This window comes from Taudactylus pleione, unplaced genomic scaffold, assembly GCF_031769625.1.
Source record: "Taudactylus pleione unplaced genomic scaffold, aTauple2 ptg000203l, whole genome shotgun sequence".
In the NCBI taxonomy this organism is placed as follows: domain Eukaryota; kingdom Metazoa; phylum Chordata; class Amphibia; order Anura; family Myobatrachidae; genus Taudactylus; species Taudactylus pleione.
The window spans coordinates 10,708,769-10,728,912 of NW_028284605.1; the positions used below are offsets into that span (position 1 = coordinate 10,708,769).

Genomic DNA, 20,144 nt, shown 5'->3' on the forward strand with positions numbered 1-20,144 from the left:
TGTAAATTTCACGGTTAGGTTTTATATTATAAGGGGAGTGTTCATGGGTAGAACTTGCTTTGAATGACACTGGTATGCTCATAACCAGCACCAGTCACACAGTTTACACAGATCAAACGTTCACACTTTCTAGGGATACATCATATATCAGTGTTCTAGACCAATTGTGGCCAACAGAAGCATGACTTCTTAAGTTACCAGACAGGGCAGAACCACACAACTGTGCAAACCAAGTAAGGTGCCTTAGGTAAGGTGGCACAAACCACTTCTACGACGACTACAAAGGCTGATGCCTGGACAATACTCCAATCATCAAGTCTCAGGGGAAGTACCAACGCTGTAATTTTATTTTTTTGGCGGGGGTGGGGGGAATGGGGGAATAACCCCTACGTGGACTTTTTATTATATATGCACTCCAGAGACTTTAAAAGATTAGTGGAACAACATTGTGTTTAATATCAACGTTTCAGGGTGCGGCAACCCCTTCCTCAGGATACACAATCAATCAATTGATTGTGTATCCTGAGGAAGGGGTTGCCGCACCCCGAAACGTTGATATTAAACACAATGTTGTTCCACTAATCTTTTAAAGTCTCCGGAGTGCCGCCATTTCTTGATACCCACGCATTGGGGTCACATTCTCCCGGAAGACGGCACCCGGAGCAAGATAGAGGTCTTGAGGGACAAGAAGAGTGCCGGACTGTTCTGTTTGGATAGATGAGTAAGCATATGTATATAATCACACAGGAACTATATTTAGTGGCACCACTGATGGATCCTTCATATGTAACAGGAGCTGCTGAGGGAAACCTGTCTTCCTGTCCTTGCCACTCCTAACCTGAACACCCTGAGACATAAATAAAGACAGGCATTCAAGTGAATATGTACCCACCTCTTAGCTTGTCACAAAGCACTTGAAAAGCAGTAGAGGGATAATGACGTTAAATATGACAATGTACAAATAAAAAAAACATGGTTAAAACAAATAAAAAATAATGACAAATTCTAACAATGAATATGGATAATGAAATATATAGAAACACACATGCACATACACTGCAAACAGAAACAAATTGCAGAGCCAGCAACAAGTTAAGAACATGAGAGAAATATGATTTATATGCAAGGAACCAACCATAAGGTCACAAGGAGTACTTCAGTTCTTTTGATCAACCAATGAGCTTTGCCGCTAGTAAATGGATACAGTTGATATTCACATCGCTGGCACTGCACCTAATGCTTATCCCATGGAAACATCTGAAAGAAGTTTAAGTAATCTGTTTCCACTGTAAAGTTACCAAGTTATCACTGAACCTGAACTTGGATGGCCTTTAGGGGCCCTACATTTTCTAAATGGTGTCGGGTGATGAATGAAGTGGTGGAACATGAAAGATTTCTATATACTAAGCCTAATTGTACATTGTATTGTTAGGGGGGTAGGATCCGCCTGCTGATCAGTTGGCGTCTAACGAGAAGGAATGGCAATGAGAGTATGATGTGTAATTGAAGCGGATCCTGACCTATGAAATTGGTGGATGATTGTGTACAATATCTTGAAATATGGAATTTTGCTCTTGAAAATTATTGTGCATCTATTGTTTAGTTTTCTTGACATGCTATTGGCTATAGTGTTACTACTTTTAAGTTGTATGGGTTTAACAGGGGATGGGAGGGACTTATTGTTTGCTGTATTTTCAACTTGCTAAATTTTCAAAAATAAACTCAATTTAATATAAAAAAAAAAAAAGTTATCATTGAAGCTGACTGGACAAGCCACGTCAGCTGTTCATTTTATCTCACTGATCACCATACAACAGATGCAATGCCAACTGTACCCTACTGCAGCCTAACTCTAACCCTCCCCCTAGTGCACACATTAGCATGAAGGCAGGGCTTCCCACAGTCAAACAGCGGTCATGTGTCTCAGGTTTATAAGTTAAGATATCTCAAGTCAGGATTTCTCTCTGTATTAGGTTTTAAATAATTGCTTGAGGAAAATGGTGGCTCAACGCAAGTTTGGATCATTGAGACAACAGAATGACAAAGTGGCTGGGATAACAGTATGACGTAAGTACAGACGGGTATGATTTAGGATTAGAACACAGCACTGAGTACGAGCTGCATGTATGTAAAACTTGCTCACGGTGCTCTGTATTCCAACTCTGCTGAACTACAGTAGTGTCTAGAACACATACAGCTTCTGAACAAGCACAGGATACATTATGGCACTAGCACATCACTCCTAAGTATTAACAATGGTTGCAATGATACGCTAGTCTGTAGGTGACTGAATAGGTTGACTTTATTTGAGCGAAAATGGAGACTGGTTACAGTTAAAGTTGCAAGATGACATTTTGTAGTCGGATATTGGATTAGGAAGCCATGCTGCCTTCTTCAGGCAAATTATGTAGGGTTCCAGCCCACCATCTTTCCTCAAATAAAAGGACACCAAAACACAGGCATTTCCAGCATCCATGCAGGTCACTAGTCTTGGTGGTACTCCTAGTGACCACTTGTATGGAGCAGCCAATATTTGATTTGACCATGGCTGAAATTCACATTGTGCAAGAAATAGGACTTGCCAAATGTCCCTGTTCCAGAAGGAAGTGGGGTTGCCACACCTCGAAACGTCGGGTGGAGTTTACATGAAAATGGGGGAGTTATCCCACCAAGTGGAAGTTTTTGGGGTTCTCAGCAACTTGGAGTTTCGTTAATAATTGTAGACTGGGATACTATAGCAATTACAGATGTGTCCGCATACATCTATCATCCATGTGCTACAAGTTGCATTACACAACGCGAATAGGAAGCACAAGCAGCTTCTGCTGATTAAAATGATATGCGGCATGCCTATATTCTGTGTGCGACTGCAGGTGTATCTGCATGCAAAATGCTACGTTACACTGTCAGCAGCTGTGACACTGTAACGTAGCATTTCACATGCAGTTTACACCCGTAGTCGCACACAGAATATAGGCATGCCACATATCATTTTACTCAGCATAAGCTGCTTGTGTGTCCTATTTGCATCGTTTTGTGAATAAGATGCATTTCAAGGGAAAAAGTCACACAGACACTCGACGCTACAGAGTCATGCCACGGCATGGTGCAACTAGAAGGGCTGTTTAACGTGCAAGGAGGCTGTATGTACAGTATGTGGACACATCTGTATGCCTTCAGGACACAAATAGGGGTATTCAATATGGAGCTTAAACTCCGTTTCTGCGATGTTTTCGCTCGGATGACGTCATTTTCGCTGCTTTTACTTTTATACCATATTTAATTTGAAAACTCTTCGCCGGTGCGAAAAGTATATTGCATTCGACCCTGCAAAAGGAATGGGTGGCGAAAAAAAGTGCAGAATTGGGGTTTTGGGGTGCAACATTTCGGAAACCACCCTGCAACCTTCAGACAGTCCCCCAAAGGTAGACTGTGTCAAAAAGTTTTTAAAAAATACCTCGGAAGACCCCAAAAAAGCACTTTAATTTTGGGTGCAAAAAAAAAAAAAAATTGGGAGGTACAAAGTTAAAAACTAGTGAACTACAATCTAGGGGGGTCGCCAAGTATGCCCCAAGTGTTTTTTCCATTGCAGGTGTTTGCGGCAGGTGGATTTTGCACGTTTTTTAAAACTTCACTTTAGCAACTTTTAAATATGCTCACCCCCATTTTCAAGTACCCAAAATTTGCTGGGACTACTTATTTTCTGCAAAAAAAACTTCTAAATACTATTCTTCACCACCTTCCCAAATCCCCAAAATAGCAGCTATCGAGCCCATTGAAAGACCCCAAAAACTTTCAGCACGACTAATCGGGGGTATCCAGAGTGATCCCCCATGTCAGAGCATCTTTTTGGGGGTGTTAGGGTTATTTCCCCAAAAATCAGCGAAGTGTTCGCTGATTTCATATTGAATACGGGTATAAGCGAGGGTGCGCGCGATACTTTTTCGCTGGCAAAAGCTCCGATGTGCGGCGAAAACTTCGACACACATAGACGGCGAAGTTTACGTTTCAAATTGAATACCCCTCTATATGTTTTCTCTTGTTTTCGCAGAGGCACAATTCCTCAAGATCAGTATAGCTGAGAATCCCAAGACACTTATCAGATGAACATTTTACACAGTTTGGTGCCCCATGTCTTTACCACAATTAGATACTCGCGTGTATGTAGGGAATGGGTTTGCAATACCAGCTGTCGGGTTGCCTACTGTCAAAATACTGACAGAGACATCCCTGTGGTTGGTATCCCGACAGGGGTCGGGTAAGTATACTAACCCTCCCCCCTTCACCCCTTAACCCGCCCTTCTTGTAGCCCGATCCTAACCCTCCCCACCCCACACCCTAACCCTCCCCGTCAGTGCCTAAACCTAAGTTTCCCCCCTTTCATGCCTAAACCTAACACACCCCCCTTAGTGCCTAACACGCCCCCCCAAGTGGTGCTTAACCCTAACCTACCCCCCCAAACCTAACTCTAACCCCACTATGCTACGTAAACCTCATAACTACATGCCCTTTTACATTTGCTTTAGATTCGTTCACTATACAGGTGTATCATTTAGAAGGCTGCAATCCTGTATAAACACCTTTTGCATACATTTACTAATATATCACTATGTTACACTAAGGGGGGGAAATAATTTACCTGCTGTAAATTACCGAGGGTAATTAAAGCTTTAATGCCCAGGGCAATTCAATTAGCCTCCCGCATACACCCGATAACCTGGTTAATGTACGTAAAACATTTGTGTTCACGTGCGTTATTGGGCGTAAACACACAGGATCCGTGAAAAGTTCATGGACCTGTGCGTTAAATGGGGATTTTCTTTCAGGTCTCAGGAGACTCTAAAAGAAATCCCGGAAAAGCAGGGCGAATTGAATCTGAGTCAGCGATCAATTAGCACCCATTCAGTTAACGGGTATAATTGAATTCCAGCCTACGTGTTAAACCTAACTCTGTACACAAATACATAATTTTTTTTTTTTTACTTTTTGCTGGTTACTAGAATATTGAATTAACAGTATGTATTTTCTAGACTGACAACATAAAACACAGATTTCAGGTTTGAAAATTGGTAATACGAAACAGTATGCACAACTTTATTCTGGCCTTCTGCGTGGAGAACTTGGGCAACATAATACCACCTCTAGATATTAAATTCCTTATGCAGATATGGGCATTCTCTCTCCATTAAAACTTTACAATTTTGAAAATGCACGTAAGATCGCTCAACTGACTCATCATAATTTCCAATTTATTTATTATTTTATTATTCCCAGGCTTTGAAGCACATGCTCAATTGTAATTAATGTCTGAATTGCACAGATGCAATTGTGCAAATCACTGATTACTTTGCATCCAGACATAGCAACTCTCCTAGAAACATGCACTGCTTTTCTAAAGGTGCTAATGAATTAAGACTGAAGAGAAGCGCTTATATTCCCATAACTCGTCCACAGGTTAAATCATCTCATGAGTTTGCCACAACATCTTTTTGCAGATGGCAAGAGTAACGTTTTGGTCTGACATGAAAGCCATATGCAAGACTAACAAAGCCTCTTCTACACAGCAAGCACCTATATGTTTTACATACTGTATATAACATATATATTTATATTTCTTTTCTAGGGTTATTTACCAGTTATTGCAATATTATATTTGTTATGTATATGTTACAATTAGAGGCATCTGAGGACGGATATTTAACCATAATAGACCTAAGCAATGCGGCTTTAATACAGATGTAAGGACTCAATCTAATACAGACACATCTACAGTACACAAAAGCAACAGTGCACTGAAGCAAGCAAACACCACTGGCTAAGCAGGGTTACCTTCCGCAGGGGAGACCAGCTCCCAGGGAGGGACAAAAAGACCCTTCAGGTCCTTGAGAATATCAGCACTGCGTTCCCTCCCTCCTGCCTGCACCGGTTTATCAGACTTCTCTTCACCGTCTGGAATAAATCCAGGACCCAATCAGACAGCCAAAAGTGTTAAATGAACATGGGAGAAATCAGGATGGAAAAAATAAATGCAAAATGTTAATATGGATTAATGAGAAAATATTTTTTTTAAAAAAAGCAAAGAAAAAAAAAAAAAACACAGCAAACACAAATGCAGCAGTACCACTTACTCTAAATGTACCATGCAGTGTCAGTTCAAGCCTGAACAATTTAGTGCTCTGGGAAAATATCACCTGATAGATAAGCGGTATACAAAGTCACAGCAACTATGTGTTTTATGTGTAGCCATGAAGCTTTGGGTGGCAGACTGTTTGTGCACATAACTCTAATAACTTATGTCTGTTATCAGTCTAAATATCCTGCAGCCAAAGGTAGTTATATTGAGCCGGTCAGGTCAGGGAACCTTCAGTTTGCACAGGACATATATTTTTCAGCTATGACACTAGAGAGAGAACAGTATTTTACAGCATATGAAGTAAAGGAAAACCTACTGGTACATTTTAAAGGAAGTAAAGCAACAACCATTTTTATTATACTGTATTATAAAACCCCCAATATTTACACAGGGTTTGGAACCAAACTGGGTTAAAACGCGCTGAATGCAAAATCCCAAACTTTCAAAGATAAAGAGGAAACTCCATATGCTAAAATTCCTATGGTGATCTGCAAATAACAATTCTCCAACTCCTTTATATTTGAAATACAGCATTACCAAATGGATTCAGTATGATAATCCCGACAGCAGCATCCCGGCAGCAGTGAAAATCCAGAATGTCCCAAGGTAAGTATTTCCTACCCTATTGTACTCCCTAACACTAACCATAATGTAGGGGTGCCTAACCCTAACCTCCCCCGAAGTGCCTAACACTAACCTCCCCGCCGCCTAAACCTAAGTCCCCCCTTGGGGGTGCCTAACACTAACCTCCCCCCGGGGGTGCCTAACCCTCCCTTCCCCTAGCCTAACCCTAATCTCCCAGGGGGTGCCTAACCCCAAGTCCCCCCCGGGAACCCTAAACCTAACCCGAAGTGGCTGTCTGCGCCCAGCTTACCTTCAATCGGTAAGCCGGGTATCGGACTCCCGGCGTAGGTAAAATGACAGGCGTCGGAATTTCGACGACTGTCATTTAACCTCTTGCCGGGATTAGACAGTCGGGAAGCCGGACGGCCAGGATTCCGTTCGTCGGCTTCCCTTAGCAAATACTGTTAACAATATTTGTTCATCAGAGGTGGTTTTTCCAGCAGTCTAGGTCAAGTGTATTTGTCTATCACATTCTGACTCCCTTATTACAAAATACCAGGGGCTAAATGTAATAGGGTGAGAGTACTAAAATGTTCCAGTCTAGCACAAAACTCACATTCTTTTTAGAACTCGCACATGTAATACGGTGGAAGAACATGCAAACTCACATGTTTCTGGCATTTCCACTTCTCGTATGCCCCAATCTTACATCCAGATGTGTTTCCATTTAAACGACACAACTCACCAAATGTATTAGGGTTCGAGTTGTAAAGACACACAAAACGTGTTTAAAAACATTTGCAAAATAACAGACCTGCTTCAGGCTAGCGAGTTACACAGAAGCCCACAGTGAGAAGTGAACAGGGGTGTGACTCGTGGTCAATCCCCCCCCCCACAAAAACACACACACCTGGGGGCGTGACTTTGTGGACACAAGTCCACAAGGACCCTTTGGCGGCAACAAAGTATTTAGGCAGCAGCTGGTGATACAAGGTATAGTGATGTTGCTGCTACATTACCACTTCTGGTAGATGGTGAGACACAATGTTGAACCCTCCAAAAGTGTCAGATACTGTGATGTGCTTCAATAAAATAATTTCTTTGGGGTTTTAACTTTTATATTAAACAGCTGCCAAGTGGACAGTATATAAATTCAAACTGTGACATTGGGTAGGAGGGGATGAGAACTGTTGTTTGGACAATCAAGGATCCCACAGCACAGCTCATGCTTTTGTCCCCTGTCTGGTTTATTTAGAACTTAAAGATTTAAAAAGCATTTATAAAATCTTGTATTTCACCAAAGTAGTCATAGAAAAATGGAAAGATTCATAGGGTTTGTAAATATTAAGAACGATTAAATATAAATAGATAAAATATAACCAATAGTTATAAAACATATACTGACAATTTTTTTTTTTTTTTTTTTAGAAAAGTTAACAGTCACATAGTTATCAAAAAGCACCCGAACAAAGGAGGTCATTTGCACCTGCTGTACGCCTCCATGCTTGCAAGTATTGCTTAGCCTTCAGTCAGGGTGCACCGGTTTGCGGTCCGAGGGAAGCTTATAAAGGCTGAGGGGAGGTATTGGGCAGAGTTGGAGTGTTACGTGCAACAAGTGTGCCTAGTTTTGCAGAGCAGTAGAGATGCGTACACCTCTGCACTGGCAGCATATATACTGTCCGCCTTGTTTACTACAAGTCAACATCAGTCCCTCACACTTTCTCCGTGGCAGCTGCAAAAGCTGGGACTCCAAACAGAAGTAATACTCTGCAAAACAGCGCTTTGGACATTTGTTATACTCCTTAGGTGCTAAAAATCAAACGATGCTATGGATTTACAATATGTGTTTTACCTTTATATGCAGAACAGTCCGGCCAACAATCTGCTCCTACTTACAGCAGATGGATGTATGGAGGACACTTTACAAGAGTATTTTGGTCACGTCAGAACGGAAACCATTAAATATTTGTTTGCTGTACATGGCATTTGGTAATTGTGTCATACCGGTAATTGGTTACCTTTCTTCTGCCCACTTTTGGAGGAGGCAGTAAAAAACTTCTTCACTGTGGTCACTTTCCTTGTCTTTTCATTGGACTTCTTCTCCTCAAACTTGGTGAAGCCAAGAGATGTTTGTCCTCCTTGGGCACCCTGGCTGCTGGCATAAGCCTCCTCCTCTTCCCGCTGCAAGCTACAAGAGACAAATATCAAAAGGTTATGTCTAGACCTCATCTTCAACACTTAAACAAGTGATAAATAGCATTGAATGATAGCTGATTATATAGGGCTTACTCTATAATAGTATACTATGTGGACTCTAGAGCTTTATTAATACTAGTGTGAGGAAGGAGACTGCAGGAACCAGAAGATAAACAGCAGTTTTGAACACATGAGTTTATACGTGGACTGGCTTAAAAGTAAAAATGATCATAATAAGCTTTTTCGATAAGATTATTGGAAAAAGCTCTTAGACACATACCTTAGGGCAGGGAGGGACTGGATAGACCTTGACACCCTGTATGAATTTTAATTTGTTACCAGCAAGAAACTAGCCCAGGACATGGACAAAAAAAAAAACCATGGTAAAATGTATTTCTTAAGGCAAGACAACTTTGACGAGTGGAGTCTGTCACAGTTAAAATAAGCTAATAGGGAGAATTGAATTGGGACATACAAAACATCCTTCCAGTTTGAATCAATGGTGGCATCTGCCTCACCACCCTGATTGTCCCTATATTTTCTGAATATGGGAAATAGAATAGTGGAAAGGGCTTTAAAGCCCACAAGACTTTCATATAAATTATCAATTACATTTTTAAAATGATCTCTACAAGGGAAAACAAATTTCAGAGAACTCTTCTAAGAAGGCGTCCAAGTTGGATGAGAGAAAATAACATTCAAGTAACAGGTCAGCCTCATTCCTCCGGGTAGATGTGATCTTCACACATGACATCACTGTATATGCACGTGTGGCCACGACTCAATACAAAGCCTCCAATCACTGAAGTGAGCTTGTCAGCGGGAGATACATTGTGATTGAAACACTAGACATGGTATTTAGGAAGTTGAGGCATTTTAATTCAGTTAACTTTCACCAAGACTGAGAAGTTTGCCCAATAGTTTCAGTTTTTGTGGAGAAAATGGATGAAGCCATTGGGGGAAAGACCTAATCTTATTTCTAAAGTGAAAGTCTATCCATTGTAAAGGTAGAAAAGGGTTACTGCAGACATGGGGAATGTGGCATATTTACTAATATGCCTGAATATTGTATAAGGTTTCTTTTTCTTATATCTAAAGAGTGATCAAGAGGTGAAATGGGGTGTCCTAGGAAAACCATATCATCCATGCATAAGCCCAAACCCTCCTCCAGGGTGCAAACCTGTAGTCCATTTGTCTAAGTGTCCACTCCCAGAAAAAGACAAGAAAAGCAGGACACCTGGAATGCAAGAGGCAAAGAACCCATGACCAAGTTATTTGATCAAATTATTGTCTATGGGCCATAGTTCTAAAGCTATGGGGATCTCTCTGATACTAAACCTTTCCAGGAGCAGCCTTAAGAAAGTCTCTCTACAGAAAGTAACAACCTCTTCAGAGCAAACATGCAGCCATGCTCACTGGTGACACAGTAGACAAGAATCACCAGGGAACCATGGACAAACAGTTAGGGTCAGAAAGAGAAGAAAAGCGCTGGGGACTTAGGGCCTAATTCAGCAGTGCAGGCGGATTTACTCGCAAATGGCCTATGTTTGGTCTACTGGCATTTGGGTAAGACAATAGGGGATGGCTAGAAAATGGCAGGTGTGTCGGGGATGTTTAGTTGGAGAAGCCCCGGCGGTTTATCTGAGACACACATTCAGAGATAGCATAGGCTGGGGCAGATGTGAGAAGTTGGAAGTAGACATCTCTGTGCACTAGACGGCGTCTGAGTCATTATAATATCATTGGAAGTCCACTGTACCCGAAATTGTAGCTGTGGATGCAACTGCGTCCATCTCTAAATCAGAGGAGATGGAGGTCTCAGATCTCTGGGGTGAGATGCACCCTTTCAGATACAACTCTTTGTCTATTTGCTAGAGGGGACGGTTCCACTAATTAAAAATGTACTGAAGCCATATTTTAAAACAAATTATAAACAAATACCCAATTTACCTCAGATACTACAAAAGAAAAAAATAAACATGAACAGCATCTAGTGTATGGTACAAGTGTGACCATCTGTAAGTGCAGAATTGTAAAGCTAGGTGTACAGTATAATGGTTTCATAGTAAGAACGCAATGACATGAACTGAAGACATTTATATATAATATAGCATTCTGGACTGAAGAGCTTTATTTAAGCGCACAGATCTTTACAAACCATATTACTAAACTCTTCCAAAATAACTTGTATCTTATGAATATTGACAAGAAAAGAGGCAAAAATGTCACCCCAGCACACTTAAACACCAGCAAGAAGATTTGAACATTACATGATAATAAAAATCCAGAGATCTTTGTTGCATATATTTGCTACTTCAATATATTAATGTATGTGCTATCATCATTTGGAATAACAGTATGCAATTATATGACCCAAAGTGGGTGCTTTAATCATGTGGTGTTAGGGACCACCGATACAGAGACGCCTTGACGCAGTCCAGATGGCTTAAACATATCTTTGCAAATATATACAACAAAGACCTCTGGATTTCTATTATCATGTAGTATTCAAATCTTGTTGCTGGTCTTTTGCAGTGTGCTGGGGAACATTTTAGCTTTTTTTCTTGTCTAGATTAAAAGCTCTCCCTTTTCATGCACATGTATAAGACCACTAAGTTGATCTGAGCAGCCACTATTTTATATTATTATTCTTATGAATATTGAAATCAGATTGTGGTGACTGTTAGTTTAAGAGAATTAGGTTTCCCTAAGTCTACATACACGCGAGTATTTAATTGTGGAACCTAATATGAAAGCAGGCTCTATAACATATTCTTGGGTAAGAATAAACTTTAAGGAGATAATTGTTTAAATACACATGATGACCGGGCTGCAGTGCACTATGGGAGACCAGCTGACCGGAAAGGAGCCATCACCGGAGGCCCGATCACCGTCCCTGGATTCAGGTAAGTAAAAAAAAAAATGTTTACATTTTTTTTTTCTTTTTTTTACAGCAATCAGCTTGCGGTCTGTTTAGACCACATAACTGATTACTGGTACCGGCTCCCGCCTCTGCTCTCCCCGTTAGAGTAGAGTGGGAGCCCGGTAACCGGGGGAGACCCTGGATAACGCCACCTCCAGGTGGCGTTATTATCACAGGGCTTCCCCCGGTATTTTTTTACAATTTATTTTTAGTAACTCTGGTCGGATCACATTGCCCATTACAATTATGGGAAATGCGATCTGCTTTACTAAAAATAAGTGATACTAGGGGTTGGAGTAGAATTTTACTAATTCTACTCCAATTGCCCTGTAATAACTACAGGTGAAACTAAAATAATGTGAAAAGGGTGTGAAAACACCCTTTTTCACTTTATTTTAGTAAAAATAATTTTAATAAATAGAGCCCTTTGTCATTTCTGAATATTATAAATAGAATGAGGTCTTTAGAAAGGAATCGGAATGTAATGCCAGCTGTCGGGATGCCTCCTGTCAGAATACAGACAGCGGTATCCCGATGGTTGGTATCCCGAAGTATACTTACCTTCCCCCCACCTAACCCTCCCTTTTTGTAGCCTAACCAAGCACCCTAACCCTCCCCGTTAGTTCCTAAACCTAAGTCTCCCCCCTACGTGCCTAAACCTAACACTCCCCCATTAGTGCCTAACCCTAAACCCCCCCAAAACCTAATCCTAATCCCACTACACTCCCTAAACCTAATCTCCCCCCCCCACGGCTAACGCTAAGGGCGCCCCAGACTTACATCGTTCGTGCTGGCGTCCTTCAGCGTTTTGGGATTAAGATAGGTGTCGGCATTTCAACGGCCCTTGTCGGTATTCCCGTTGGTATTGAGATCAGTGGCATCGCAGCCGCCAATCTCATAACTACATTCCCTTTAGAAACACATTCCTATTCATTTCTCCTGCCTGATTTAGCTGCTTGAATCCCTTATGCTTGTTGTCATTAGAGAGGGTGTCCAGCAACAGGATGTAAAGCTGGGTACACACTAGACGATGTGCAAATGACGCAATGTTCACTCCGATTTCCCTGCATCCCTAGAACGATATAATGCGTACACACTATACAATCGTCCAAACGACGGAACGCTATATCTTGCATCGTATGGTCATTAGATTAACAATATAGTGTTTGCTATTTAAACACCATACGACCATCTTAACGATTTCTGGAAAAATATGAGATATGGTAAGAACTTACCTTTGTTATCTCTATTTCTACGAAGTCCATAGGGTTCCACGGGATACCTTGGGGTATAGGTGATGACGTCAGGCATCGGGCACCATAGAGTTAAGTTTTCAGGCCTCCCAGGATGCACTAGGGTCCCCCTCCTATACCCCGCCCCCGAGCCAAGGCATCTCAGTTAGTTACCAAGCCATAGGCCGGAGGAGAAGGAAGAGAGAGAAAAAAGATCTGGAAACACACAAGAATCACATTCTCACCAGAGGGAGACGGAAAAACCGGTGACCAGAGAAAAGCCCATCTGCAGCACAGGTGCGACAGGGCGGGAGTCCTGTGGAACCCTATGGACTTCGTAGAAATAGAGATAACAAAGGTAGGTTCTTTGCTATATCTCATATTTTCTACTTCAGGGTCCATAGGGTATCCACAGGATACCTTGGGGATGTCCCAAAGCAGTATCCTTTAAGGGTGGGGACGCTCCTGTGCTGAAAAGAGAATCCGCCGCCCGAAGGAAGCATCCTGAGAGGCGAAGGTGTCAAACCTGTAATACCTCACGAAGGTATGGACAGAGGACCACGTAGCAGAGTTGCAGATCTGGACTGCAGAGGCACCACGTCGAGCTGCCCACGAAGGACCCACAGACCTAGTGGAATGAGCCTTCACAGAAGGAGGAACCGGCAGACCTTCATGAAGATAAGCTTCAGAAATAGCCATACGGATCCAGGCTGCCAAAGTTTGCTTTGAAGCAGGCCAACCCTTTTTACGGAAGCCATAGAGGACAAACAAGCGTCCGACTTCCTAAACGAAGAAGTGCGGTCAACATAAGTCCTTAAGGCCCGCACAACAGCCAAAGTGGCCTCACCCACTGAAAGGCCAGGTGAGTTAAAGGCCGGAACAACTATTTCCTCGTTAACATGAAACTGGGAAACAACTTTGGGAAGAAATTCAGGACGAGTGCGTAGCACTGCCCTGTTCCCATGAAAAATCAAGAAAGGGGGTCTACAAGAAAGAGCCCCTAAATCAGAAACACGTCTGGCCGAAGCTATGGCCAGAAGGAAAACAGTCTTAGCTGTTAGCCATTTAAGATCCACTGAGCCCAGTGGTTCAAACGGCGGTCCCTGGAGAGCCCTCAGGACCACAGCCAAATCCCAAGGCGCCACAGGTGGAACAAAGGGTGGCTGAATGCGTAGAACACCTTGCATAAAGGTGCGCACATCCGGGATTGTAGCAATCCTACGATGGAACCAGACAGACAGGGCCGAAACCTGCACCTTCAAAGAAGCAAGGCGAAGCCCATGGTCTAGTCCCGCTTGCAGGAAGGCGAGAACCCGAGACAGACGAAACTCCCGCGGTGCATAACCTCTTGGCCGACACCACTGGAAGAACGTATGCCACACGCGATGGTATATTCTCGCGGAAGACTGTTTCCGAGCTCTGAGCATGGTACGCACTACAGAACTGGAAAACCCCCTGGACCTTAACATGGCCGTCTCAACAGCCACGCCGTCAAAGACAGCCGAGTCAGGTCCGGGTGAACACAAGGACCCTGTGACAGAAGGTCCGGACGTAGCGGCAACCGCAGAGGACTGTCCACGGACAGACCCTGAAGGTCTGAGAACCAGTGCCGTCTGGGCTATGCGGGAGCTATCAACAGGAGCGTCCCTCCTTCCTGTTTGAATTTCCGGATTACCCGTGGAAGAAAGGAAACCGGCGGAAAGAGATAAGCAAACCGGAACGTCCACCGGACGGACAGAGCATCCACCAGAGACGCCTCTTCGTCTCTTGTGCGAGACCCGTACACCGGCAACTTGTTGTTGTGCCGGGACGTCATGAGGTTGATTTCTGGAAGACCCCACCTGTCCACCAGCAGTTGAAAAACGTCCGGGTGCAGGGACCATTCTCCCGGATGAACGTCCTGGCGACTGAGAAAGTCCGCCTCCCAGTTTAGCACTCCCAGGATGAAGACAGCTGATATGGTCGGAAGATTGCGCTCCGCCCATACCAGGATCCGAGACACCTCTACGAGAGCCGCCCGACTTCGGGTTCCTCCTTGCCGGTTTATGTAGGCCACGGTGGTAGCGTTGTCCGACTGGACCTGCACTGGGTGACCTTGGAGAACCCGACGTGCCTGCTGGAGAGCGTTGAACACCGCTCGGAGTTCCAAGATGTTTATTGGAAGCTCTGCTTCTGCCGGAGTCCACCTGCCTTGGAACAAGTGTGGACCCGAGACTGCTCCCCAGCCCCGAAGACTGGCGTCCGTCGTCAACAGGACCCAATTCGCCACCCAGAACGGACGACCCTTGTTGAGATGGGTCGTCTGCAACCACCAGGCAAGGGACAGGCGAACCTCCGGAGTGAGCACTATCGTCTGGGATTTTAGAGACTGAGGCAGTCCATTCCACTTGGACAGGATCAGGTGCTGCAGAGGTCTGGAGTGAAACTGGGCATATTCCACCATGTCAAATACCGACACCATGGAGCCCAGTAACCTCATCGCCGAGTGTAGAGACACCCGGCGGCTCTGCAGACAACTGCGCACCCTCGACTGTAAGGCAGAGATCTTTTCCCCCATCACAAAGATCCTTTGCTGTCCCGAGTCCAATAAGGTTCCAAGGTGCAGAATCCGCTGAGACGGGACCAGGGTGGACTTCTGCCAGTTTATTAACCAGCCGTGCCGTTGCAGGAGCGCAATGGTCAGGTCCAAGTGGCGCAGAATGAGCTCCGGAGATCCTGCCACTAATAGAAGGTCGTCCAAGTACGGCAACATGCGGACCCCCTGCAGCCGCAGGGAAGCCGCCATGACCGCCATCACCGTGGTGAAAACACGTGGTGCTGTCGCCAGGCCAAAAGGTAACGCCCGGAACTGAAAGTGGTCGCTGCGGATTGCAAACCTGAGGAACCGCTGATGGCGCAAAAGAATAGGGACATGCAGGTAAGCGTCCTGTATGTCCAATGACACCATGTAGTCCCCAGGTTCCAGCGCCAGAATGATGGACCGTAGGGTCTCCATCCGAAACTTTGGCACCCGCAAAGATTTGTTGAGAGCTTTGAGGTTGAGAATCAGAGGAAACGACCCATTGGGTTTCTGCACCAAAAAGAGATTGGAATAGAAACCCTGGCCCTTCTGGGAGAATGGAACAGGCACTATAACTCCAGCCTGGAGCATAGTGTGCAAAACTTTCCGCAGCTCTGTGGCTTTGTTCCGGTCTGATGGTAGACCCGTGGTGAAGAATCGAGCCGGAGGTCTGTGCCGGAAGGAGAGGGCATACCCGAGTGAGACCACCTCGAGAACCCAAGTGTCTGTCGTGGTGACCGACCAACACCGGGCGAACTGCAGCAGGCGGCCTCCCACTTTGGGATCCCCCAAAGGGAGGCCCGGACCGTCAGGCCGCAGGCTTGTCACCTGGCTTAGGGGCCGGACATCTGGTACTCCAGGCCTGCTTCCGGGGCTTGGCCGATTTCTTGGGGCCAGCCTGTCGGGGAAAGGACTGTGTCTTAGGCCTACCCTGGGCCCTATAAGACCGAAAGGACGGAGTACCTGAACGAGAAGGAACAGCAGCCGGCGGGAGACATGCCGATTTAGCTGCCGCCAGCGTGGCTACAATTTTGTCCAGGTCCGGACCGAAGAGAACTTCTCCGTTAAAAGGCAACGCCTCCAAACCCTTTTAGGAATCAGCGTCCGCCTTCCAGGATCACAACCACAAGGTGCGACGAGCAGCCACAGCTGCCGAAGAAATTCGAGACACCAGGGTACTAACATCCGAGGCCGCTTCGTTGATATAAGTGGCCGAATCCCGGAGATTGCCGATCAACTCCGTCTGCTCAGCCGAACAGTCGGAATCGAAGGACGCCTCCAACGTATCAGCCCAGCGCTCCATAGCTCGGGCAACCCAGCAAATGGCCATAGCCGGCCGCGCAGCGCCCCCCCCGCCAGGGAATAGACGGACTTCAGGCAGATCTCCACCTTGCGGTCCGTAGCATCCTTAAGGGAGGACATGGATGGCATGGGTAATGTGGCACTACTGACAAGGCGTGTCACATGAGAATACACCTGAGGAGGGGATTCCCACTTTGCAAAATAATCGTCCGCAAACGGATACGCCACTGCTAAACGCCTTTGAGGCTGATATCGTTTGCCTGGCTGTTTCCACGCTTCCTCTAGGTGGTCAACTAATTGCCCCGAAAGAGGAAACACTGTGGTATCTCCTTGAACATCTTTGAAAAAAGCGTATTTGGATTTTGATACCGGAGGCTCCTCATCCTCAATAACTAAAGCAGTACGGACTGCACGAATAAGGCCAGGTATATACACCTTAGACTTAGTGTCCGACTCTTTAGGGCGGGAAGTTTCCTGGTCAGAAAGATCCAGAATCTCCCCATCATCGGACGTCCCGTCGTCATCTTCATAAGGAGCAGACAGAGATGCCACCGGCCACTTGTGAGGCCGCATCACAGACTCCCCTTGTAACACTTCTGACAGCTGCTGTACAGAGCTTGTTAACGAATTAACCCACGCAGGCTCATGAGAGACCTAAGGAGGGGAAATAGGGAGACTGTGGGGTACCATCAATTGTCTTGGGAAACCCTGCATGGGTGACGACACCACTGACTGCTGGGACAAACCCATCTGAGTGAGGGCAGTCTGCGGAGCTAACTGGCCCACGAGGGTTGTAAGCGCTTTGGCAAAACAAGCCCAGGGCGGCTCCTGTACCGGAGCCGTGACCGTAATCGGTCGCGTCAACGAATAACACCGTCGACATAGTCCTTCCGCACTGCCGTCCCCCTCCGCTATAGGTACCTTGCATGTAGTACATAAAAGCTGGAGAGGAAAATCACTTTCAGACATAATGGTAAGTATGTGACCCCTCTCACCGATACTCGTTAGTATAGTGTGAGACCACCCTGCAAGCACCGCACCGCAAGGGCTTTAGCAGAAAGAACAGGGACAGTTAAATGCTGACAGATAGAAAATGAAAGTACAGGCAGCAGACGCTAGCATAGGTCACATACAATGCAAAGAAATCAATTCCTGCACTATCAGCGCTGATCCCCAACTACAGACTCAGAGCCTGGTAGGACACAGCGCTGCATACACAGACCTTATCCAACGGAGGAGAGGTATGCAGGGGGACCCAGACCACGATGCCACCGTTCTTCAGCGTCCAGCAGCGCTCACCATGCTTCTTCCAAAGATGGCCACCGAGGAGCAGAGAGGAGGCCGGCCTGGGGGAGGAGCGCTGACACAGGACCAGTCAGCGTGTGCAGAGAGGGCTGTGTGCAGCGGGGAGGCGCCGGCTGTGAGACAGGGAAGGCGCGCTGCCCTGGCATGCATTTAACCCTTGGGATGCCGCAGCGCTACCGCTCTGCCGCGGTCCTGCTGTCCCAGGGGGGTAGTGGAAGCGCAGGTTAGAACCTGGCTCCACGCTGCAGCCAGTCCCCAGGGAGCCCCCTGCCTGGGGACTCTGGACCATGTGTTTCAGCGGGGACCCACCGCGGGACCCCGCTGCTTACCTTTGTCCCCCTTGATTCCGGCCATGGTCCTAAAGATCTGGGGTCACTGCTAGCTGTGACCCCAGATGTCTACCAGCATCCCCGGATCAGTACCGGCGGGGGTGTAGGGAAGACAGCATGGACGTCAGGACTGACTGTCCATGCTGTACTACCAGATGTGCAGCCACAGCTGCTTGAAGAAAACTTCAGGGGCTCTTCTTAGCCCCCACTCCAACAGGTGCATCCGACTCCGGCCGGGCACCAAACTAATCTGAGATGCCTTGGCTCGGGGTATAGGAGGGGGACCCTAGTGCACCCTGGGAGGCTGAAAACTTAACTCTATGGTGCCCGATGCCTGACGTCATCACCTATACCCCAAGGTATCCTGTGGATACCCTATGGACCCTGAAGTAGAAACAGCAGTCGACTGAAGAGAGAGAAAATAGGCTATGGGAGTGGTTGAGGTTTACGTCTTCAGAGCCCAGATTGGAACAACATATCGCCTGGTCGTCCAGTTGGGTGTGCACACTTCACAATTTGCTCAAATTGTTAACGATATCTTCTCATCTGCCATGCAGTATAAATAAGAAGAAGATGCGAGTAACGATGCACGTCATTCCAATTTTGCTCAAAATGGCAAATCGTCCAATAGATCGTCTACGGTGTACCCAGCTTAAGACAATAAATTAATCTAAAATGTAAGGTTTTGTTGAACAAACTCATGGATATGTATTACTGGTTTAGCAGCAAATGTAAATTTACTTTAGTTATGTATGATAAACAGCATATGGAATGGAATGGAATAGAGAATTAAGTTGTTGATGGGTAGCCTGAAGAACCCAAGCTAGAAAGCGCTCAATAAATGAGTACCGTTCTGCAAGCTCCCAGTCCTCCTGGATTTGCTTCTGTCGGGCCTTCTGGTATTCCTCCCTCCAGCATTTTGAGCAGAACCCTTGCCATGCTGGGTTTCCATAGTAGCCACATCCTTTTTTGCACAGTAGCTCTGACTGGTCCACGTGGATGGCGCGTCGCTCAGACTTCAAGCTCATCTTCCTGAATATGAAAAAAACGGAAACAAGTTTACAGAGACATAATTAGCAATTCCATATTCACTTATCTAACAATCTAAGCATTCTACCTGCAAAATATGTTAATTAGGGTACATGTTGTAAAGTTTAATATGTATGACGAGCCTTTCTATTTCTTTTCAGTCTACCCAACAAATTTCTAGTGTTCCTAACATGAATGTTCGCAATGTGCCCCACCATCCAGCAAAGCATGCCCTAAAAGCCCTTTCTCTTGCATCCATTGGCAACACTGGCACCATGGGAAATATCAGTGCTGTAAGAGCTTGCACACTAAGACATTTTCACCTGGCTGCTTCCCCTCTATATTCCATAGTAAGGAGTCATTATTCCCTAATTGAGGGTACACACGGTCAGACCATCAGACTATCATATAATGATAGTTATCTGATCGTCCTGCATGTGTTGGATGATCGTTATTGAGCATCCACCACATGCATTAACCTCCTAACGACTATAAAGCGATTAACGATTGCGGGTCCCTATAGTAAACAGGCTAACCTGGTCAATATCGACCAGGTTGGCCTGCATGCACG

The 20,144-nt window shown here is 45.4% G+C and overlaps 1 protein-coding gene across 2 annotated transcripts in view; it reads right to left on the reverse strand.

Annotated features, from left to right (window-relative positions):
- Nucleotides 1–20,144, reverse strand: part of RABGEF1 (RAB guanine nucleotide exchange factor 1) — a 57,322-nt gene that overhangs the window by 14,112 nt on the left and 23,066 nt on the right. For both annotated transcript variants that reach the window (XM_088477787.1, XM_088477786.1), the window contains exons 2-3: nt 19,394–19,576; nt 8,716–8,885 (exon numbers count right to left, since the gene is read on the reverse strand). In XM_088477787.1, coding sequence (XP_088333913.1) covers nt 8,716–8,885; nt 19,394–19,572 — 349 coding nt within the window. In that variant the 5' untranslated portion in view covers nt 19,573–19,576. The remainder of the gene's footprint in view (nt 1–8,715; nt 8,886–19,393; nt 19,577–20,144) is intronic.